At 31.6% G+C, this 25,508-nt stretch overlaps 1 protein-coding gene across 1 annotated transcript in view; it reads left to right on the top strand.

Annotated features, from left to right (window-relative positions):
* LOC129963841 (semaphorin-5A-like) overlaps nucleotides 1-25,508 on the top strand; it is a 79,726-nt gene that overhangs the window by 39,390 nt on the left and 14,828 nt on the right. The window contains exons 2-4 of the mRNA XM_056078420.1: nucleotides 2,605-2,799; nucleotides 23,672-23,771; nucleotides 24,916-25,024. Coding sequence (XP_055934395.1) covers nucleotides 2,706-2,799; nucleotides 23,672-23,771; nucleotides 24,916-25,024 — 303 coding nt within the window. The 5' untranslated portion in view covers nucleotides 2,605-2,705. The remainder of the gene's footprint in view (nucleotides 1-2,604; nucleotides 2,800-23,671; nucleotides 23,772-24,915; nucleotides 25,025-25,508) is intronic.

The following is a 25,508-nucleotide window of genomic DNA, read 5'->3' as shown; positions in this document are numbered from 1 at the left end:
ATAGTTGTACATCAGTCGGTCTAATTATTTGAAATTATCGAAAAAGAGATTAGTGCTGATATAAATAATACAATGAAGAATTCAAAATTGAAATTTAATTACTTGTGAATTTTGAGCTGTCCAGATATTTCGTAGAATTTTGTTTTTGAACCTACATCTGTTGTGTTTGTTCTGTCTGCCATTTTTTTATATCTTAGAAGTAATTTTGTGCTTTGAAATGGATGGCTGGACATCATTTGGCGATATAAAAGTGTACCGAATAGGAATTTTTGATGACTTTTTATTTACTATATATATTTTTTAATAAAATTATTTTCTATTTGGAAAGATTTTGCACAACTACAAACATAGCAACATATATGAAGGTTTTGCTTTAAGCTTGAAGGTAGGTGTTTATATCTTATCGGGTATTCTGAGTTCAATCAATCTCAGAAAAAAGGAGAAAAAAAAAATTAATTGATCTAAATGCTTTTTTCTTCCGTGAAAGGTATTCGATCGAAATATATTCGACTTCAAGTGCCTCTTGAGTTATCGCAATGAGATAAAAATATATTTTTTCATTACTTTGTTTTACCTAAACCTCCAATTGTTTCTTTCATTGGAGATGGGACATCTGTAGAAAAGCTTTAAATGTGGAACAATAAATCAATTCTGTCTCTGAAAGCTTTAAGAAAAGTCTGAAAATAAAAGAAACAGGGAATTATTTTAAAGTTTTATTCGATTCGTTTTTTCGTATTAAAATTTATTTATCCCCTTATTCAAATAATTCTGTTAAATTGAAAATTGTATATTAGTAAACATTCATTGAACTCCATGCAATTAAAGATTTTATTTGACTTCACATTCATGACCAAAAATTTTATATTAATTTAGGTTTTTCACATTAGTTGAAGTCGAATTATCGAGAATTACATTGCTGAACACTTTGTCATAGAAAATAAACTGATTGTCAGATTTATTTATGGCTGAAAGCTCCATACAATGGTCGATCATCATAATATAAATAAAAATGCCTAAGTGAATTGAACTGGTTGGCTGCTCGTGAATCGCTAGTTATTCACACTGTTTTCTAATTAGGTGTCTTCTTCGGTATCTCTTAACTGTAGTAGAGAATTTAGAAAGGTCGTGAGTCATGGCAGGAAACTTGTTAAGCGCCCCTACTAATTCTGCAGTTTTTCAAGTCATAATTAATGAATATACTGAATTTTTTTAAAATACAATAATACGATTGCATTTAAAAAGAAATTTTTACCATTTTTAAAATATAAACCATCGGTCTAATGGATTTAAGGCGTTGTTGTGGCTGAGGTTACGGACTTTAGAAAAACTAACGGACTTAGATGTAATATAGCGACTCATTTCCTTCCGCTATCGGTCTGGCTGCTTGGTGATTTCAAAGAAAAGAGGCTGGAGAGAAATAAAATTTTTATCCTGTTTCCCTAAGAAATCTTTTAATAAGTCAATTTATCTCTATATTGGAGGAGGCCGCGGTGGCCTGGTGATAAGGTCTCGGCTTGTGAGTCGTAGTGTTTCAAGTTCGAGACCCGATTCCACCGAAGAACCGTCGTGTAAGGGGGGGTCTGTTACACGTTAAATCCGTCATGCCAAACGTCCTCCCGCTGGTGTGGTGTGGAGAGGGGGGGGGGTGCCAACTCATGTGTCGTCCTCGTCATCTGACCGCGGTTCAAAATTACGAGGTCCGTCCCAAAATAGCCCTAGTGTTGCTTTACAACGGGACGTTAATATAACTAAACTAAACTGTATATTGGAGCTAAATCAACCGCGGGTGCCACGAGATGCGAAAACGTCGCTTTTACCGACTTCCATAAACTTTCCTGTTAATAATGATCCTTTGATTCATTGGTTTGGCTATATGTAATTCTGATCTAAATGATTTTGCATATCATGAAAAGAAATCCAGTTCTCTTTTTTTTTCTATTGCCAATAAAAATAATAAATAAAAATTGTATAAAATTCACGTTGTAAAGCAATTCTAAGAATATTGTTATTAAATGCGAAATATATATGTATATATGTATGTATGTATGTATGTATGTATGTGTGTATTTCATGAAATTATATTTTATTATGAGGTGTTCGGAAATAAGAGGAACTGGCTACTAGTCAAAATATGGTAATCGTTACTATTTGTGAGACAATTTTTTATATTCTTAAGTTATCTACTTTAATCGTCTGCATCGAAGTGTTTCTTCCGGTAGGTAGGAAAACATTTTCTTCACATTTCCTGTTATTTTGTCCCGAAGGAAAAATTCTTGATGCCCCCTCCCCTCACTCATCCTTCCCGAGAGCTGTTCTCGGATGACGTTCGTGAGTCTAATGAAAAAAATCAGTAATCATCGCTATAATTTTTTTTACATCTTCTTTTACTGGAACCTATTTGTGTACCTATCAGATAGCTGTTCGATAGCCATTTTTTATTTCCCGATCTAATGCCTCTAGCCACTCCTGAGTGTGCTGAGGAAAGTCAGTCTTGTTAATTTCTTACTTAACTTATTTGCATTTTGATTACCGGAATTCATCAATCAGTGAATGATGTATTAGTGGATTTTTGGTTACTAATTTTAACTCTTCTTTTTCTTTCAGCCGTGTATTTTAATTCTTGGAAGCTACGGCTCATTTGTGTGTGAAGTTGAAAGATATGGCAGGACGCAGGTGATTTAACAGAGAACATTTTTCACAGCAACATGAAGTCATTTCTCATCACACTTGTTGGATTCCTTCATTCTGTGATCATCACGTACTCTGCTCATCAAGATTTACGAACAACCACATATGAAGGTATTTATTCAATTGACGCATTTGTTAAAACATGTCATTATTCATATTGTATTGTATTTGTGTTCTTTGATTACAGAAATCGTTTTCTGAAATGAAATGACTGGGAGATAGACACGTTGATAGTACTGCGGAGATAGAATACAAATTATTTGTTCAACATGTCTATCTCCTTTGATTAGATAACCAAAGTGCATGACAATAAATGAGAAAAGGACAATATTCACTTTGATATTGAAAATAAAAATATGAAAACTATAAAATACAATAAAATTTTTGGGGGAATCTCATTAAAAGGGAATGAAAGGATGCCGAAAGCTGCCACGTTTTTAATTAGATTGTTTTGTGTGTGTGTGTGTGTGTGTGTGTGTGTGTGTGTGTGTGTGTGTGTGTGTGTGTGTGTGTGTGTGTGTGTTAAAGGAGATAATGTGAATGAATTAACGGAAAAGGAAAAATTAAAGCATTTACTTAGTGGTCTTGGTGACAATAGAAAATCAAAGAATCGTTGTCAAGAATCGTTGCTTCTTAACCATAATCTTTTAAATCTTATTATGCTTATCTGTTGAAATATAGTTGGCAAAAAAAAAAAAAAAAAAATAAAGTTTATCTATGTTAGAATTCGACAAATTGGCTGATATTTGCTACTAAAGTTGTCAGGAACTTCTGCTCTGCTTCATCTTTTTGTTTCTTTTTATTAAGACTGACCGGACCTGGAAACTGTGGCGAATAACGATAGTTTAAATATCATTTTACCAAGGATTTATTAAACTTCTCATATAAAACTGTTTCATAGAAGTAGTATCTTAAACAGTTTTTTAAATAAAATATTTTTGATTAAAAATGTAATGCCCATACAATTTCTAAAAACACGCAGAACCTTCTTAGAAAAGAAGAAGAAATCGTGAAAAAATAAGCCACTAAAAATTTTCATTTTTTTTTTTTTTTTTTTTTTGACTCAGCAACTCAAAATGCATTCTAAAAAAAGCAAACATTAAGGACAAAATATTAATAAAATTTTAGTTTATATATATACATCATTAGATGAATTAAATTTATATCTTATCATGAATTAAATTAATAGCTTAAGTCTTCTTAAAAATCCGATACATCTGCACAAAATAGTTTCTGAAAAGTGTCTTGATCTCTGTTCCATGCACTGAAAAAGCCATGTCTTTTTCACCAGAAAGGCAATTTTCTGCTGACAGTCGCAATCGATAGTCTTGAAATTCGTTTACTTTTCACTGAAACGAAATCATTCTTTCATCGGCCATGTTCTAGTAAAAGCTTTTTCATTATTTTCCCCCCTTTTCGCCATGCCTTATCAGTTTGAACTGGAGACCTTGCTCTCCCTCCGTGTCCGACGTCCAGGATTGAGATTGGCAATCGCGCGTTCTCTGCTCTCTTATCTTTGCTGTACCGAAAAATTAACTGATGTCCCTCGTGAGCCTGCACAGAAATGGACACCTTATCTCCTCGCCTTAGAAATCTGGGACGAATCTATTTTTCGATAACCCAAGGCGACCGATTACGTTGCCCACTCTGTCGGAGGAGGGCACCAGTATGGGGTCTTGTGACACGTGGTTTATGTTTAGCTGATTTCTTTTTCTTTTCACTGTTATTTCTGTTACGCATTCGCTATTTCGAAGCAAGACAGGAAGGGAAAAAGTCATGTTATTTGTTCTGTCACTGAAATACGCGGAGAATTTTGAACCAAGAGGCATTTCTTAGATTAGAGCTTCTTGAATTGCGACTCATGACTCAGAGCTGCACATGCTTTTATTAAATTCGTCTGTAATAACTGGAAGAATGCAAGATATTGTTAATTTTAAAAGTTCTGTAATATTCACCAATTATCTTGTTTCTTAATTTTTGGAATTTGCCATAATTGTTTTTAACTAGCGTTTACGGTTCCCTTGGATGTTTTAAAGTTTTCAGGAAGAAATTTGTTTCAAAATGAGTGTCATGATTCTACTTTACGAGTTGGATGAGATTTGATTTTACTGTTATGATATTTTAGTAAGGAAATACACTGCATAAATAATTAATTTTCGTTGATTAAAAATTATTTATTTTATTTCTTTCGTAAAAATAATTTTAATTTTAGATTATTTTCATGATAATTTTCGCATATTAAGTTTTCATTCTTTGTGTAATATTTAACTTCAGACTGATTATTTTAGCATTTTTACTGAGAAATGTGAGAAAAATAATATTGCTAGAACTGCATAATTATAGCGCTATTTGTTTCCGTGCAATTTCTGTATTGAGCTCATGTCACAGTCATTGAAGTTGAATTTTCGAAAGTAAGGGTTGTATTAAACTGTTGTATTAAGGAAGAAAGATAAAAACTCTTGTATTAGTTTAGTGCATAGTGTCTTTACAGAAATGGATGAATATAAAATGTTTTGATAGGCAAGAATTATATCAAGTCACATTTTCATATCGTCGCGTAGATACGGGTTGACAAATTGACTTACGTAATTTATATATGTAAGGAACCAAGAAGTATTTGAAAAAATTCGGGCTGATGGAAACCAGACGTGCTGAAGGCATAAGTAAGGTTTATCAATATTATAAATTTTACGTAACTCTTTTAAAATGTCAAAAAAAAAAAAAAAAAAAAGGAACAAAAACATATCATTGCAAATATGAATTGAGGTAGATGGTTTGCATGCTTTTGAAAAGGTACATGTTGAAGAAGGCGACTGATTTGCGAGTGAAGTCGTCGTTTTGTTTCATTGCTTCATAGCATTAGCATTTCAGTCGACAAGATGCAGCCGTGAACGTTAGAGCATATTTTTCTTTATTACTGTTTTGTGAACTGTGGTGAAATGATTCTTCGGTTGTGCTTGAGTTTCGCCAAATATTCAAAATCAGTCAAAATGACTATTTCCTCCTGTAATCTAATCTCCTTTTGAGATGCTCAGAAATGAAAACAAAATTACCGAGTAATTCATATAAAATACTAGCCGCCTTTGGCGACCAGCCGGTTCGCCAATCTTAGTGTTCGTTAAAATTTTAATAATTAAATATTTTATGCAATTCCAACTTCTTCAGCAAAATATTTTATTCTTCAGCAAAATATTTTAAAACTTCAAATTTTGATAGTCATATAATTCACTCATAATATTATAAAGGCCTTCAGTCATAACGTGATATGTATCTCTCTAATTTTCTGTTACCCCTCGTAGAATTTATGCTTTAAATTAAAGTGTAAAGGATTAATCTGCAATTAATATAATAATATTTTTTTACTGAAACAAAGCATTTTTTTTTAATAATATGATTACTGATAATAGTCACTGAGCGTTTAAACTTTATGGGCACTAAAGAATATCTTTCTTAATTTATGTAATATCTCAAGAATTTGTCAACAAAATTTTCTCAGATTCATCATGAACGGATCGATTCATTAACAATGTTTCATTTTAAATGCATCAAACACTCAGAAAATAAAATGAATCGTTTAAAATAATCTGTCGAAAACAGGTTTAAAAAAACTACTTAAAAAACGATGTACTTAAAACTATAAGCATATATAAAAATATATATATAACTAACATAAATACAATTTAATTACAAAAGCATGCAACTAACCTAAAAATAATTTAAATCATTGAAAACAGGTTAAAAAAAACTACTTAAAAAACGACGTACTTAAAACTATAAGCATATATAAAAAATATATATATAACTAACATAAATACAATTTAATTACAAAAGCATGCAACTAACCTAAAAATAATTTAAATCATTGTAAACAGGTTAAAAAAAACTACTTAAAAAACGATGTACTTAAAACTATAAGCATATACAAAAAATATATAACTAACATAAATACAATTTACTTATAAAAGCATACAACTAACCTAAAAGTAATTTAAATCGTCCGTTGATAAGGGTTGCCATGCCAACGATCAGAACACAGTGCGCATGCGTGAATTTTCTTCGCCTTTTACGTAACGCAAATGCGTGAATTTTTCTACGCCAGTTGGGGTAACGCTATGAAGATTAGACATTTTTAATTTCCTTTATTCTGTGCTATTTTAATTCAAAAGTACTTCAGAATGAATCTGAAACATGGATTAATTAACAATGTTTAATTTTAAATGCATAAAACATTAAGAAAATAAACAGAATCGTTTGAAATAATCCGCCGAAAAATCTTAACCCTAGTCTCATTACTGTTGGGAGAAAAAAAGAACTAAAGCCTAAATCATTTGGCGTTGGGGAAAATTGAAGATTTTTTTGGCGGAAAAGTTGGCGGTGTGGAAAATGGAAGATTTTTTTGGCGGGAAAGTTAGTTTTTAATTAATAATTGACTACCCCTAACATTTAGGGGGATGAAAAATAGATGTTGGCCGATTCTCATAGATACCGGATAAGCACAAAAAATTTCATCAAAATCGGTCAAGCCGTTTCGGAGGAGTATGGCAACGAAAACTGTGACACGAGAATTTTATATATTAGATGTATTCCTGAAAACGAGGAAAAGTTTAAAACAACGATGTTATGAAATCCACGCCAATATCCTCGGAGCCCTTTTGCGAAACTTGAATACGTTGACGAAAATGTATATACGTACTAGATTTGATTTTTTTTTAGTTCTTAAATATTTTTTAATGTTATGTAATCATGAATACTTATTTGTTAGTAATTTTGATTGCTTGTTAAATTTATCAATTTTGTGATTATTTCAAAAACATCTTATCCCCCTGGCTCAACCTGTATAGAAATATGTAAATACAATATTTATAAAATTCAATTGCTGTTCATCAACAAAGTTGTTTTATGCTTTGTTATTTTAAAATATTTTAAACCTTTATTTTAACTAACATTATCGTTAGTAAATGCAATTATGCCATGATCTATAGGAGTGAAAAGAAATAGTATTTGTATTTTGTTTTTAAAGTAGTCCAGCCAGAAACGATGTCCAAAAAAAGTCGTGTACAATACTTTATATGCAACAGACGTCCGTGCTGTCTAGTTCTAATTTTAGCTGTATAAGTTTTAAACTTGTAAAAAAAATATAAAGCAATTTTTTTTTAAATCTTTAAATTTCCTGCCGTTGAATTCAATTTTTACTCAAGACCTCGGTAATGTCATTATTTTTATTTTTTATTTTTTTGTTGATTGATTAGAAAATGTTTATCCTTTGAGTAGAATGATTCTCTCCTAGTCCACCAACCCATATTTCTGTAACTGAAGGCGTATTTTTTTCTGAACATTGCATTCAAACGTTGAAAACGCTTTTGTCCAAGCTTTGACAAAAATCGTCGTGATATATTGGCCCACGTGTTTTGAAGCATCGTAGAAACATAAACTAGGAGGATATGGAAGAGCGTGGGTAATGATGTAAAACGGACTTCAGCTGAAGATTATTCACCTGCGTTGTTTTTTGTAGTGCTTTCGAGATCGTTCAACCAGAAAGTCGTAAATAAAGTTCTGTTTTGTGTTATTTTTTCTGAAATATGATGCAAGGAGAGAAGTTTTCGTTCGAAAGAAAGTAATTGCGCTTTTGAAGCTACAAAATTAGTATTCTCTTTTTTTTATTGCAAAAAAAGTACATAAATAAAACTAATTAATTTTTATATGAATTGAATAAGAAAAATTCCAAAGCAAAATAGATTTATTCCTTTCGTATTTAAAACAACATTTGTTGTGCATTTGTCATTGCAAGGCATAGATGCCTTCGGATTTTAGTATGTGGTATTTTCTTACATACTCCAAGCGAAATTATTTGTTTGTTTTTCTTGAAGTCTGTACAGGTTGCTTATTCTTAGGAAAATAATTGAAATTTCTTTCAATAATAATTCATAGTAAAGAAGGTTTATTTTTATAACATATTTCGCAAGATCTTCTTTCATTGTGCAGTTTGAACCTAATTACTTTTTTGCTTTTGCTGCTACGCATTTGCTTCTGTAATTTTCAAATGAAGTCAGTGATATTTTTCTAAAACTGGTGATTTTTCATCGTCATTGCCTCAAAGATAATTCTGTGGAATCGTAATTCATCTGTTTCATAACTGATTGTCATATATACAATCCTTGGTTTTTTTCTCTTTTATCGAATATTGACTGCCATTCCCCGGGAATTTTCGGTTGTTCACTGTCAATTAAATCTTTTATGAATAGGTAAATGATCTTTCCCTGATATTTTTAAGCTTTAAATTGTGATAGACATCAAAGCGAAGCTACTTTAATAGCTGTATGTATATGCTGTTCATTGAGTATATGAAATAATAAACTCAAGTCCCATGACATCATATTGTTATTAAAAGTATATGTCTAGATAATTTATCTCCCAACTTTCCCGATACTGTAACATCACTTACTTATTCCTCGTGCAAGCTACACAGAATCCTTCTTTCTTATTTTTCAACAGATAAAGAAATCCGTGCGATTAAATATTTGGTGAAATAATGAAAGCAATTTGAATTTCAGTTCAGCATTGGAAATACCTGAAAATTATGCGAAAAAAGTGATATGTTTAAAAAAAATTGCCATCTTTCAAGGTAAATTTGTAACTACTAAATTGGTATCACTAATAAAATGTTTTTTTTTTGTTTTGAATTTAAAAAAATGTCAATTTTGTGTCATGTTTTTTGGGGGGTTATTGCGAGAAAATTCCATCATCCTACGTAATATTTAACTAAGTATAGAATTCTCATTAACGTTTGAAAACATTTCGAGATGCTGATTCTTATGTTAGCGAGCCGTAAAACATTTATTTTGCAGCTCTTGGCCAATCCTGCAGAATACTCTGCCACACACTTCTTTATTGGTAGTAGAGATAAGTGTTCGAATATGTTAAACTTCAATTTTCTTAAATTTTTCTGCAATAAAGGCATTTTAATCATTAATCTTTCAAACAGGAGGGTTGAGGGCTTAAAAAAAAATCCGCCAGTTGATTTTGTGATTATAATCAATGTGTAAGAGTTCGTTTAGCAAGAATTCTTTTATTGTTTAAATTCCGATATAGTTTTAAATTTATTTGACAGTGTTCTAAAGGGAAAATGAATGCCGATTAAATTAATAAAACTTGGGTTACATGAGTAAATCTTTATTTTTTATTGACGCAGAAAATAATTTAATGCTAGAGATTAAATGTAACAATTCGTACAATGAAATAAAATAAAAAGCATTCATAATATATTTAATGTTCTGTAAAATAAAAGTAATATTTCAGATTTTTTCGATAGCTTTTGGTAGCATTTTGCAATCTGATGTAATTCGAGGACTATCCTAAAAGAAAGAGAAAATTAAATTTGCGTCTGCCTATAAATGAGAATTAGGAGGCAAGAACTTGATAACGTCAATTCTCAAGAAGAATTGCTTAACAAGTTGGTCGTAAATTAATTTTATTAATTCATATTTCTCAGTTTCTCTTCATCTTGTCAACTATTGCTTCTCAGTTTGCATTGAACGATATCGATTGATGCCTAACTAAGACAGTTTCTAAGAATGGAAATAAAAGTCAACGATTGACGGAGAAGAATCCCCCCCCCTCAAAAAAAGTGTGTTGCCCTAAGGAATGCGACTTGCTGATTGTAACTCGGATCCAGATATCGATTGGTCTGAACTTTCTCAGTGGCTGATGCAATTTGCATTTCGAATTTCCAGCAGGAATCGATTTAACAATCTATCGTTTGCGTAAAAAAAATCTAAAGGCGAGGCTTGCTATCTAGTCTCAAAATTCCCATCGCTCTGACTGAAGAAAGAATCATAAAATCAATAATAAAAATAAGAAGAAATTTATAACTTGGTGCCTATTAAATCTAATCCAGAGGTTGTCTTACATAATTAACGGTCTCACGTGTCAAAATTATCTTCAAAGCTCGAGAAATTGGTTTTTATTTTTTTGTTGAGCTGTTTGGATTCACTGTTTGTGGCACAGTCAGGTTGTTAATAATGCCTGACAGAAGAATTGCAGAATAACTTCGCGAAATTGGTTAGGGGGTCCATCCACCACTGAAACAAATTGGAAGTCTTCGGCTGCTTTTGAGTTATGAGTCTTAGAGAGAGGGGAAATCCTGTTCATGTAATGAATAAGGAGGGAAAAAAAGAGTCCTTGAGCATAAAGAGCATTGGACTTAACCCTTTTTTTTATCGCGAATTCTTAGAACTGATGATTATTGGGATAAAAATCTTTGTCCAGTCTGTATGACCAAGTGTGATAAGGACATCTAACGTTGTTCGGTTAGTATGGTAATTCTATTTTAATGGCTCAATTTTAGATGAAGTTATGGGCATCTTCGTTATACTTTTTTATTGGAACATTTTAACACGTGATCTGCCTTTTATTAATGAAGGATTACTTGATTTGAGTAATGTAATAACATAATTCTTTCAGCTGTGACTATTCATAAAAAAAGTCCTTGTAGTTTTTTATACGAAGCTCGTTTAGACTGCGCAGCATCCATACCTTTTGATCCTGATTCTTCTAATGAATTATTAATATATGATACTCCCCCCCCCCCCCCCTCAAAATAATAGCATCGTTGAGAGTTACGAATCAAGTTCATTATACATTATAGGATGAAATTCACTGTAAATTATTATATATTCTGCGGAATAAATTGTTTTAGGTACTATTTTTTCAGAAATAACTTGATTGTAAAATATTAGTCCAGAAACATTTTAAAAGGTTAATAATTCATTTTTAATGTGTGCTATTTATGATATATTTGATTTATTTTAGGTAATTTGGATAAAATAGTTCACTTAAACTATTCTCACAAATTCATTTTTTTTTTTTTTCATAAGACACTAGGAAAAATGTACCTATAATTTGGCTTTACTCTACATTTATTTCGTAATTTATAGAAAACATAGAATCCTCGGTAGCTTGTATTTAAGGTCTCTGCTTCGAGACTGAAGGGGTTGGATTTGAGACCCGATCCCATTTTTTATTCATCTTGTATGTGGGCCTTGTCTGTGTTCAATTTGACATCGAGAGTCAAATACCGTCCCACTAATCTGGCGCGAAAGTTTGGAGTTGAGATGAGGTTGGATGTACCCAGTTGGATGTTCTACTCAACTGATTTCTACTCAAAATTATGAAATCTGAAAATAGCCTGTTGATTTGAAGTGGGACATTAATATAAGTAAATGTTACGTTTCCTAGGAAATTCAGTTTGTTTTACTTTTGCAGTACTTTAAAAAAGAAATAAAGAATTAATAGGAAGAATTGAAACATTTTTTATTCCTAAACATATAGCAAAATAATAGGCAGAACAAAAAACACCGATGAAAATCATTGCATCATAATCGATTTTTCAATATTTTCAATAAATTTTTTATTCATTTTTTTTTTCATAAATTTCTTCGGCAATGTGTAATTTGCTGTTGTTTCCTGTCCAGTAATTTTTCAAATCTTTTTTACTAGTTCCCAGAATACGTGAATTCGTGCGGTTTTCGAAGAAGGTCTGTCTATGGATCTGACACATTTGACCTGCGTATGTGTAAGGAGTGGTACACTTGCTTAATGAAATGAAGTTAAAAGTGGTTTTAAACCTCTTTTTGTGTTTTAATGAGATGTTTTCCGAAGACTAGACATCAAAGTTCAAGGTCACGTTCAGTGAACCAGCAAAGAGCCGAAAAACAAACAGGATTTTAAACCTTTCAGTAAACAGGTCTACTTGGGCAATTCAGTCACGTCAAATTATTCCAAATTATGGATTAAATCTGGGCAGGAGCTTCTGACCTCACGACCCCTTTCAATGAAGACGTCCAACAAATGGAAGAGGGGGCTAAAACGTTTAATCGGGAGGTCCTTGTCGTGATTAGAGGAGCCTGATCCATCCTTTGGCCCTCACACGTCGTCATTCCAGGGGAAGGCACATTCTATGCTGTATTTACTCTATCTAATCAATCTTGGGAAATAGTTTGCGTCTGTAGAGTGATGCGCGGTTGACAGACGTTCCATATATGCCAGGGTTAGGGTTAGGGTTAAGCTCTTCTGAATATTCTTATCCTGCAGGGCACACAGCATGAGGGAAGTAGCAGCTCATTACATTTTTCAATGCAAAAATTCGGGATATAATTGTGTCGGAAATTTGGAAATAACAGTTTCGGGGACTCCCTTAAAAGCGAATATACCGTTTTGTAGGTCACTATAAATTAGGTATTATTTATATGCAATAATTATAACTCTTCTTAATTTCTGGTAATATTTTTAATGAAATTTAATAGAATTTTCTTTATTTTGTTATACCGCCAAACTACAATGTAATATATTTTATCATTGATGTTTCCTTAGTCGAGTAATGTTAGTCATTTATTGCATTGGGAAAATATTTATAACCTTAGAATGCTTTAAGTTCCGCTTGTGCCTACTTAAATCAAACATCATTATAATCGTCTCATGATATATTAACAGAAAAGATTATTATAAGAGACAATATATTTATAAAATTAATATCTTATTTTAAAAATGGGCAGTTATTGGATTTTTATTGCTAACACTATGTTGAATTGTCATCTCAGTCTTTCCTTTCCTACCATATTATTTATTCTTTTGATTTCGGTGTATGACAACTGGCATTGGTTATGTTTATTTTCCTTCAATTATCGTTAGTTAAAACGGTGAGAACAAAATAGTAGCTTTCTTAGTTTTTTTTCAATATTCTGAAAGATAATTAAAACTTTCTTGTTAATATACCTACCAATACTTAAATTTTTATAAAATGTTTGAAGTAATTTTGTGAAATAAAAGCATTTTATGCTTCTATAATAATAATAATAATAAATACCTTGCATTTTTATGAGTGAGTGTAACAGTCGTATCTGTACTATTGGGAAAATTGCTGATTGTGAATCATTCTTTATTCTGTTCTTTTTGAAAATTATTAAAAGAATCTAATTTCTTAAACTTTAATCCCTCGATACACGGTCCTTGTCAGTAGTTTGCTGTTTAAAATGTGGAATGTCTTCATATTTCAATCTTCAGTTCTTTGTTTAGATAGAATAACGGATTGAACCACAAAACTGCAATTAACTCACCACATATAACAAATATTTTCTGCCCCTTCATAAAATTGCAGCATCATTCACCCGAAATGTTCCCGACTTGTGTAACTTCCACTCCAGGGCGTTCGATTCGTCGTTTTCTGGGAGAAAGAACTCTTGCGTCGGGTTAATCACATACATCTTCTCAGGAAATAGGCAGAAATGTTCGAATTGCTGCTGTCTCGGCCTTCCAGCTCCCTTGGTATTGCCATCATAATTATCGTTCTCCCAGACATGTCTTTTCTGGCAGTATACCCTCGTTAATGGTAGGAAGAACTGTAATTAAATTCCAGTTTCGTCAGCCAAAGGCCTGGATTTTTATGTCTCTTGCTGCTGATACAGTTCTTGTTATTCTTCGACTTGGAGTAAGATAAATGTAACAGCACGTTGATTTTCGAGCCATTTGACATGGCGGCTTGATTTTTTAAAGCAGCTTTTCTTTACCGTTTTGGAAGGAATTTTCATTCTTTTTTTTTTTTTTTTTTTTTAAAAGACTGTTTAGTAAAAAACCATACCCTCAGGGACTCACCTACTATAGGTGAGTACGGGTGTCCCAATCCCGAGGTACCCAGGGATCTTTACTCCCTTCATGATTCTCCTCCTCTACGCCTTCTGCTATTTGCTTGATTCTTCCATCCCTCGACGGCAAGCGAGGGAGCTCTCCATGAGAAGCTGTTGCCGCTCTGTTTGTTTCTTGCTTCTCATGGACAGCCAAAAACCCCACGTGTTGGCCGTGCGTGGCGACCCTTTAGACGGGTGGTGCACTGTGATCCCCGGTGTACCAATCGGCTGGTATCCTAACCACTTGGTTAGTCTGCTAGGGATCAAGCGAAAGAGTCATTCTCTGGGGCTTGGCGTTAAAGGTGGTCAACGTTCCTGGAGGTGACTCTGAGCGTATAGGCCTTGGCTAGCATCAAGGTAAGTGCCGAGGCTGGGGATGTCCAGAGCCGGTGGCTGCCTTCCCTTGTTGGGCTCCGTGGTGGGCGGTGCCGTCAGGGCCCGAATTTTGTCATTTCTTTGCATGGGGTCTTTTCAAAATTCTTCTGGTGTCGGAAATTCTTATCTGGAACGTAGCAACATAGATTGTCTTAGTAAATTCGTAAGATTTTTAATTCTGTCCTTTGATAAATCGAGAAACATTTCTTCTCTTTCACCTTTTGCAATCTACAAAGGTATTACAGGCATTGGTGGGGAACCAAAATCAATTAAAAAATTAAAATCGGGTGATTTCTTGATTGAAACTTTGTCTTCGACGCAAACAAAATCTTTGCTTATTGCAAAAACATTACTTGACATTCCAATATCTGTAACACCCCACAAAACTCTGAATTCTGTTCGAGGTGTTATCTCTGAGCCTGAATTGTTCAACACTTCAGAATCGGAGATTTTAGAAGGATTCGCTGATCAGGGCGTTATTCATGTTCGTCGTATTTTTATGAAGAAAGGTTCTGAATTACAACCAACTAATAGTATAATCTTAACCTTCAATAAAACTGAACTACCCAAATCAGTAAAAGCTGGTTACTTGTACTGTCGTGTACGGCCTTTTATCCCCAACCCGATTAGATGTTATAAATGTCAAAGGTTTGGACATTCAAAAGCTGCCTGTCGTGGAAATTCTGTGTGCTCTAGATGTGCATCAGTTGGGCATTCTTCTACTGACTGTCATTCAGAGCCGAAGTGTGCGAATTGTTCGCAGCCGCATGAATCAAGTTCAAAGGTTTGTCCTACATGGCAACAAGAAAAACAAATTCAGAGGCTGAAATCATTAAAAAATATTTCTTATGCAGAAGCAAAAAAACTGTGTTTGCCACCATCTGTTCCATCATTTGCAACTATAGTGCAGCAAAGAAAATCCTTTGATACAACTGAAAAATTTGTACAAACAGATTTAAGTTCTACTAACCTGTTCAGTGCTTCTAAAATCTCTGTTTCAACTCTTACAGATGACAAAATTTGTAATGTCACACGGCCTCCAAAAAAGAAAAAAACCAAGCAATACAACAATATTGATTCTAATGAAAATGTTTTTGTTTCTGAATTTAGAGATTCAAACACATTTGTCCAAGATACAACCGAATTACCATGTTCAACCAATCCACTGAGAGAATCCATATTAACTGATAATTTACTTTCTGATGATACAGAATCGGATGATTTCATTGATTATGATCCCGAGGAAACCATTGACGAAGACATAATAAACGACATTAGACATCAGCCATCAACCAGTCGGATAATCACTAATCCACGCTTTTATTCAACTTTTAAAAAGAAATATGTTAAACATCGACGTAAGAAAAAAAGCTAACATTGGTTTTAGCACTTGGTTTTTAACTATTGCAAACAACATTGGCATTTGTCAAGAAAACATTACATACGTCACAATCTTTTACCATTCCTTGATTATTTTTATCGCGTATTTCTGATTAATAACATTTGTTAATCTTTCATTGTACCTTGTTTTAGAGATGAATCACGTTTGAATCATTTAACCTTTTTTATAAATCCAACTATAAGAGTTTTAATCCACCATTTGTACTTGATATATACCATATGTTTGGCGCAGCATAACCAAAATTGGTTTTTGTGCCATAAAACTTCATTCACTCACTCACTCTAGTAAAAAACCATACAGAAAACAAAACAAAAATAAATCATAAAATTCTAAAAGCATACATTTGAATTTAGTTAATATTTTGAAAATTGTAGTTTTTCAATTTAAAATTCAGTTTGTGTTTGATAGTTTTATTTATTTTGTGTGTGTGTGGATATGTTATTTAGTAACTTAAGATTTCTTTTAAATATCTTTTTCATATGTATTTAAAGACGGATTGAACTTAATAATGGCTCATGGCAATGTTGTATCATTTTTTTCCCGCTTTCAAAAGCTACCATTTTATTGCATTTTAATATCATATCTAAGCAATTTCCTTTACAAATATTACAACAAGTTGCAGATCACTTTAAAGAGATTTAGTTTCGTAATGATGTAGTTGTATTATGAGTGACTGGTGTAAAAAAAAAAAAATTAAAATTTAAAAGTAATCTTTAACTAAATGGTGAAGAATTTTTAAAATTTTTTAATGCATTTTAAATATTCTTATTCAAAGTTTACTGGGGCTGTATGCAACAACAGCAAAAAAAAGCCTCACTAATGGACAACTGAATTTTTTAACTTCTTGAAAATGTTTTGAATTTTAAACGGTGCTTGATTTTAATTTGGATATGATCATGTGCCGCACCTTTGATAGTCAAATAAAAGGGCAAAATTAGATTACTTTGAAAATGATCTCGCAACCCAGTCCTAAGCATTTGGATAGTTCATTTATTTGATAGTCTAGCCCTGTGTAGATGAAATTTTGTAGCTGATGAACTAAGAAATGCACAGGACAAAAATGTGGTATAATATATTTGCCCACAGAAGAATGCTTTTGTTGTTTCATTGCTCCTTAATACAATTTAGAAATATTTGCTATATGTAGCTATTTTGGATTTTAAAAAAAGTTTAATTCGTTTTGCATACAACCATGGATTAATTTTCAGTTCTCATGAATTCTTTAATCCTTTGAAGTATCGGGCGCGTGTTAATTTAAAAATTTAAGAGAGAGAAGAAAAATAATCCATTAGGAGAGAAAATATCGAGGAATGACATCAATATTTTTATAATCAAAAGAGAATTAATCTGCCAAATGTGAATTAAAGCATTTAACAGTTGCATTTTATTGTGCTTGACACGCAGGTTTTATTTACATTTTTTTTTAAATATAGCTTCAAATAAAAAGTATATACTTAGTAAAATATAGCTTCAAATTGGCAAATAAGCCGTGAAAGGGAGCTCAGTTTTCTGTATAAATTAGTAATTGGAAACTAATATCAGTTCAAGGTGTTTACATGTATAAGGAGATATATATCCTTGAAACGATTTAGTCTATAAAATCTAGACCTGTTAATTATTTCAAAGTAATTTTAATGAGATGTAGAGTGATTGAAATGAGGGGAGGTAAAATCACGTAATTTTCTTGCAAAAAGATCCCGATCAGCCGCGAAAATAATGAGTGATCCATTCTTTTCATTCGTTTTAAAGTTTTGAGAGGTATGTATTAGATATAAGCGTTTTTCTTCTTGGAAGTTTTCTTCCCATTTAGCTTTTTTGAACAAATAATTGCTTAAAAAGCAAGTCATTTAGTTTTATAAATAAATAAAAAATTATGCCCTATTGGTTGGTGTGCTAAATGCTTTTTCCGTCACAACATATTTTACTTTGTATATCTTAATTTTTTAATCCTTTCTTTTTAATTATCTGATATATTTATTCCACCATGACTAGCGATATTCTTTTCAAAGCTATTTTCAAAAAGTCGTTGATATAGTTAGTCTTGAGCATTCTGATTGATTGAAAAAATTGTACCGGAGCTAAACTGTTCAAGAATAAAATATGTGGATTAACCTTCAAAGAATTTAACTTTAAATGTTTTTTTTTATTATTATCCACTACGTTTTTTTATTATCCATTTTTACGATGATTATTCTGTTAATATGCTGTTGCTTGCATTCATAAGTATTACCTTGGTTTGAATTGCATTTAATATAGTGGTGTGCATCTGAAATCTGGATTCGGATATTAGAAAAATGGCATCTTTTAATTTCTTCTTTCCTATTTATTCTTCGTTGAAAAATCGTTGCTGAATTTTTTGCATTGGTGATTGTCTAAAATTACTTAACATGGAATCTAATTTAACAATGAGCAATAACTTAAACAATACCATGCAGCTTTTCCTTTTTCGTCTTAGTTCTTTAAGTCTTCAATTACAATCGATGTCTGCTCAATAAATGGAACTATCCTGCTCTGTAGTTCTGTAGTTTTAACTTCACTTCTCAGCTTTTCATCTGCTACCTACGCCCGATTTCAAGGCTAGGGCGTCGTTTGTTAGAAGCTACGTATTTCATTAACACTCGCACATTTTGTACTGAGCAGCCGACATTTTTCGAATGTTTGCTGCCAAATCGAAGGCGATTATTTAAATAATGCTTGCGGAAAGGTGGGTTAAAAAAAAAAGGTTAATCTTATCTGTATATTTTGTCATTAGAAAAATTTAAAAGCAAATTAGAGATTTTGTCTGCCATTCAATGAATGATTACTTCTATTTGCAGTCTTAATGTAGTTTTATTTGTATCTGAGTGCTTTAATCTGATTGACGTGTAACCTTGTAATGAAATTGAGCTGTTCAGAAGCGAGTATATATGTTACTGCTATATATGTTAGTTGAAGCTTCAATTTTGAGATTGAGAAAGCTAGCGTATCATTTAGGATAACAGGTTCTAATGGATATCTTCCTCCGCTTTTTTTCTCAGAAAATAAACTTGTTCTTTATTTAACAGTTTTGAAATTATTCGAAAGAAAAAAAATTCAAAATTAGTATAGCCCAAGAATACCTATGATACGTACTTAGTATTATTTTGTATCATTATAATTAATACTAGTTAAATTATATCATTATAAATAATATTAATTACGTATTATTATATAAAACACATTTTTTTAAAAAAAAAGTGTTATATATTGAAAAAAAAATTTTAATAAAAGTTTGCAGCTTTTATTAAAATTATTTGCTATGTATTTTCAAAGACTTTTTTTTTTTTTTGGAGATAAACTTTTAAGAGCAAGTTTCATTGTAATTTCTAATTTCTCCTAGAAAATTTACTTTATTATTGTGATTCCTGCGTTTTTGGCAATATTGTGAAATATTATTTTGTTAATTCATTTACGACAATCGTTGTTTACAATGAATTGTGTAAATTTCGTTTCAAATTGTAATTGTATTCTTAAATTAGATGTTGACACCAGAACATTGCCGTCGGCAACAATTTCTATTTTTATGGAAAAACTTTTGTTGCCATTCATTGCAAATGTTTCTTATCAGTTTAATTTTTATCTCGAAAGATTCTTTTTTATATTATTTTTTCCCCACGCGTGAGAGAAAAGAAAGCAATGAAGTTCCATAAATTTGTCTGAAGAAGATAAATTCTGGGCTTAAGTTGTCTGAGGATAATTCTGCATTTTTATACTTCTATATGAAAGTATTAAAATACTCGAAGGGTTTAAAACTAAGAAGCGAAACGTGTTAAATTCACAAGTGAAGTTGTATTAATGATGCTAAATACATATTACAAAGGGTGGATTAACTATTTAAAATACTAAATTTATGTATTTGTTTTGAATCGAAATTAGCCATAGATTCACTTGGATTCCCATTTGTTTTATTTAGAATATTAAGTGGTGGTTTTCTACGCATATTTCATTACTTACATATACAACCGAGAAAAATCAGCATATTTCCTAATCGTGGCTAAATAGCTTTGATCTTGAACTTCAGCATTCTTAGCTGTGTTACTGTTTGTCTGCCTTCATTTCAGATTTGGAAAGGGGAAAAAAAGTGTTGTAGAAAAACAGTCAAAATTTGTTCGAGGTGTTTAAATCATGTCTATCTCGCCCTTCCCATCTTAATTGTAGCTCGCTCGTCATAATGCCATCTGCTTATTTATATAACTGGTAATGAAGCCAGCCGCCGAAAATTATAGTCCTCTCGCTAAATTTGACTTTGCGCTTTGCCTGTCAACTGCGGCCTATTTATTTTTGAAATGTGTTATTATTGTTCCTTGTCTTGTGGCAAGGGTAGCAGATAATTAGTTTTTTTTTTCCCCGAACCGTTTCTTTCGACTCTTATTTAACGAGGATGAATGCATGATGTGGGGCTCGGTGAAATATGAGAACGACATATCATAGCCTTTTAATTTCTGTTTTTTATATTTTCTTGTCCATTTATATTTGACTGCCTTTTATTTCTGCAGTTACTTCTGTTCAGCTTTTAATTATCAGTATTTATTTCGTTCCTGTGCATGGATCCTCATATACCAGTCTTTATTAACTTCGATATGTTTCTACACCTAGTTGACACTGTCTTCAGTTGTTTCATCGTCTGAGGTTTGATGCCATCTTCAGTTTTATTTATTTTGGAAAATAAATCGGTTTTTTCTCCCCTTTCTAATTTTTTTACTTCAATCTTTTTTTAATCCTTCTGAAAAAAGAACCACGTTTAGAAAGCAATTTTAAGGGCGAGATGAAGTAGAAAGATGTGCATGCAAGACGCGCCATTTGATGTCAAATTGCTGCACACGCCCTCATTCTTTAATTAACTCAATATTCTGGAGGGTGGGATAATGATTTTTCGGCCGCTATTACATTCGCAAGTAAATAAATAAATGGTTGCCGTTAATTTTTGCGTTGGTTGATAATTTTGTGGGTATTTTTTTTCTTCTAAAGTATGTTGTGTGATACGTAATTAATGTCTAACTGTTTAATAACATGTTACTTTTTACTTAGTTATTATCGTGTAAATACTGCTTTGAGTTTTGGTGTAGGTGCAGTAGTATCAAAGCAAATAAAAGGTAAAAAAAATAAGAAGAAAAATAACCAATTAAGGAAGCTGGAAGCTTATCCGAAAAAAATGGCTAGGTTTCAGCAATACTGTGCATTTGACACGGTGTCAACCAACTTGATTTTATTTCTGCGTTTATTGGTACATTTGCTTTTTGGTTCCACACTTCTGTCATATGTGAACAATTTTATTCTTTATATTTTAAATTTTTGAAATTAAAAAGTTTTATAGTTAATTCGAGACACGGCATTTCCGCAGAAACGCGACTCTTGTTTCTAGTATTATCATTCTTGAGATTAATTTTTTTGTGTAAAAATTCCTCAGTAGTTCTAATATCTCTAGCACTTTTCGTGTAAATTTCACTTTATTGTTCATTTAATCATACCTGTTTTAGTTTGCAATGTTTTTGTTTGGCTTAATTGTCTATTTTATGAAGCTCAAAGTTTTTTTTGCTTTGTATCTGTAATTCGGATTAAAAGGTTAATGATAAATGACGTTTAATGCCTTCAATTTCTGAAATCGAGAAATCTTTTCTCTGATTTTATACCATTTTGTTTCGACATTATATAATATGATGTCAGTGTAGTTCTCAATCAAACATCATTGTATTATTCAGTTCAGATGAACTGTTAATTAAATTTAGTTTTAAAAGAGTGTTTTCCTTATACTGTTCGTATGCTTTGCTTTTGTCAAAGTAAATACAACAATAAGAAATTTTTAAATATAAGAATTTTTCGCAAGTTGCGAGCCATTTGAATGGAAAACAATTTTTTTTTAAAGCAAATTTTATCTTGGAATGCGGGAAGAGTGAATTGAAGAAAGCTTGAATTGTGAGAGAAAAGAAGAATTTAGGTGGAAGGAGGATAGTGAGAATAATGTTGGCCGAATTTCATTTACTATCTTTCTTCATTTACAAGAAAACACTCGAAAGCGAAACCTTTAAATCTTCAAAAGCTGAGGTGAATGCTTTCGGGGGAAAAAAAAGTTGAAACGAGAGGGAAATTTTTTTTGACGCTTTTCTTCAAGACTAGTTAGATAAATAATTCAACCGTGAATCTACCAACTCTCTTTTATGCATTATTTTTTTTTTTTTACTCATACCCAAGTTTGTTTTGCTACAGAGTATATCGAGTTATTTCTGGCACCCAACACGGTCGGTATTTTTTTTTTTATTATTATTAATTTCTTAGCAGCCGAATAATTCCTGACGATTTTTTTTTTTTTTTTTTTTACACTCTGCAAATGCTCTCGCATCCCCTTTCCAAAATCTACTCCTCCCCTTTCTTGTTACTTCTGGAGAAAGGTTCTTCAAAAACCATGAAGGAAATTTCTCGCGGTTGACAGTCGAGTATTAATTGTGTTGTCATTTGCGATGCAAGACGAGTTGCCCTTTAGCGCGCGCTAGCACATTGGGGGTGGGATGGGATCGTCTGCTATTTATTTTTTCCTTCTCCATCCTCCCTGCGCCCTTTTGCAATTTCAAAATTTCATTTCCCTTTGAAATAAATGCATTTCTTTTGAGACGAAGATAGCTCTTTCCCCCTTTCAGATGAATGACTTATTCAGATGTGTAATTACTTTTTTTTTTTTTTTTTTTTTTGAGTCTTTCATACATTGTAGACAGACGGAGATATTTTTGAATGAGGAAATTATCCATTTATGTTTTGTTTATTTTGTCTATATTTTTAAATCATATTTGTGCGCGGGACTGATTGTGTGATTATTTTTATAATCAGTTCCCTTCCTTGTCTTCGTGACATTTTTATAAAAATAAAGTAGATGACTCATTCTAGTATATTTTCATGATGAAATAAGTTTGTTGTATTTGGTATTGCGTATAATTGATGTACGTGACTGATTGGTTATTTGGGTCTCCTTGTTAGATTAAATAGTCTAGTATTTTCCAGAGAAAAGGACAAAATGAGATTTTCTTAATGAACTAGTAATTCAAATAATCCATAAATAAACTAGTAAATCCAACTTATTGAGTCCTAATGTTTCCTCCCCATTAAATTTACAATAAAGAAAAAGAATGCATATGAAATTTTAGAAGTCTTAAGGATATTAATAACTTGCAAATAATTTAACTATAATTCCTTCCTTATAATAATTTTTTGATGAAATATTTCAAATATAAGTTTTGGATAGAAAAATTTCATATATTTCTGCATGATTTTTTTAAAATTATTAAGTGTACTTGGAGTAATACTGGATCTTATGTTAGAACTTTAAGTTTAGAATAACTTAGTCTAAGTTATAATTTAGTCTAAAAATGACAGAAATCTCTTCAAAAATATAACATATACAATTCAAAAGCAGGAAAAGGAGTATCGTCTAACCATTTGCCACTGAAAATGTTTTGTTTGTGAATTTTCTTTTTGTCTTTTTTAATATAATGTTGTTTTATAACTTTTTTTTTATTTTTAGAACTTGAAAATGCTGTAGAAGTATTCTCTAGACCAAACATTGTTTATTACACAGAGCTACTGTTTGATATTCCTCGTTATCAGCTCATAGTGGGAGCAAGGTAGGTCATAAATTTGTATATAACATTTTCCTTCTTTGCAATGCAATTCCGTCCGATTTAAACATTTCCTTTCTTGGTTTTCTGGTATATAAAACTTTTGTTGCCCTCAAACCACCGGAATGGATACTCATATAACCTGGCTATTTTTTGTTGTTGAGAATGCGATACATTTATATGTACCATTCGTTCAACAGCTGGTAGAAATGTTTCCTCTTTCCAAAGAACGAATTGCCACAATCATTTGAGGGATCGCATTGCTAAGAGCTGGGTAAATATATGGATATTGATTTGGCATTTGGAGAAAGCTGTAAGGGTTGGATATATTGAAGCTTTACAATAAGAATTTTGCCATTTCTCCCTCACTCTAAAAAGGTTGTAAACATATTTAACTATAGCATTGTTCAAATGGTTTAGATCAGGGTATATTGAACTGTAATTCGCTATCCCAAACAGAAAAACGGACAATTTAAGATAACGAAATTTCTCTGAGATCTTTCTAGTTTCTCTACATTTGTAAGCAAGACTAATGAAGAAAAAGTTTTCATAAATAGTCAAATAAAAAGAGAAAAAATTTACAAAAATTTCGAAATATTTATTTTTAATTCAGATTTCTTTTACTTAATGCATCATATACTTTATTTCCCACTTTGAAGATCGTAATAACAAAATTTTTGTGATAGATGAAGAATTGCTTAAGTTCTTCTCACCCCAAAAGCGACCGCTAATGGAGAAAGTTTTAAGATTTTATGGCTTCGATCTGTAATAATTTTGTAGTGGTAATCATTTATATATTTCTTTGATATTCTAAAATAATACATAGCAATATCAATTCGAAATATCTCTTCTACATTATCAATAAATTTATATTTTTACAATCTTTTGTGATTTTTAATCGGGCAGTTCGTCAACATTATCCTTGAATAAGTTCAGTTAATTAAATAACGGCAGCAGTGTGCGGGAGAAATTTTTTGTATCGAAAAGAAAAGGAGAGAAATTAAATCCGTGTATTATATATATTTGCATGTTTGCTTGTTAATGGAAGATGTTATTTCAGCTTCATTTTTACTTCCGTTTTCAGTAATTTAATACTTTTTTCTCTCATTTTGTTGGTATTTTATCTTTTTTCTTTTTCTATTTTTTACAGGGATTATTTATTTAGATTAAATTTGGAAAGCTTACGAGTTTTAGAGCAGACGCATTGGCCATCAGCTGAACAAACTGTGAAGACATGCATGCAGAAAGGCCAGACTGAAGTAAGTATATAGAAAAAAAAAATGTTGCATGCGAGTTGTTATAAGGCGATTATCTTTATTTTTCCAGGTGAATTCAGAATTGATGGTAAATAAATTTAAGGCTGAAAATGAAAAGCTTAATACAAAAGAAAATTTTGTTATTTAGTTTGAAATAATGCATAATTTTTTGTTACCAGCTTAATAGCGAGAAAAATTTTCCACCATCCGAAATATTGTGTGTTGAACAAAAATATTAAAATATCTTTTAAACTGTATAAAATTACATTATTTATATGGAATTAATGTAGGTATTGAAAAAAAATTGTTATTGTTTCTGATCTCAGTTGGTATAGTTGCACTATACCACCTCCATAAAACCAAAAATCTCTAAAAAGTCTAAAAACAAAAGCGGATCCTTTAAAATTTCAAAAATAGTAAAATTTAAACCTTTAAGAATATGATTAGGGGAGGCTTGATCTGCCTTGCACCAAGGACATTCAGCAAA

This window comes from Argiope bruennichi, chromosome 1, assembly GCF_947563725.1.
Source record: "Argiope bruennichi chromosome 1, qqArgBrue1.1, whole genome shotgun sequence".
NCBI lineage: Eukaryota > Metazoa > Arthropoda > Arachnida > Araneae > Araneidae > Argiope > Argiope bruennichi.
The sequence above is the reverse complement of the archived record's forward strand: the minus strand, read 5'-3'. Positions and strand labels throughout refer to the sequence as shown.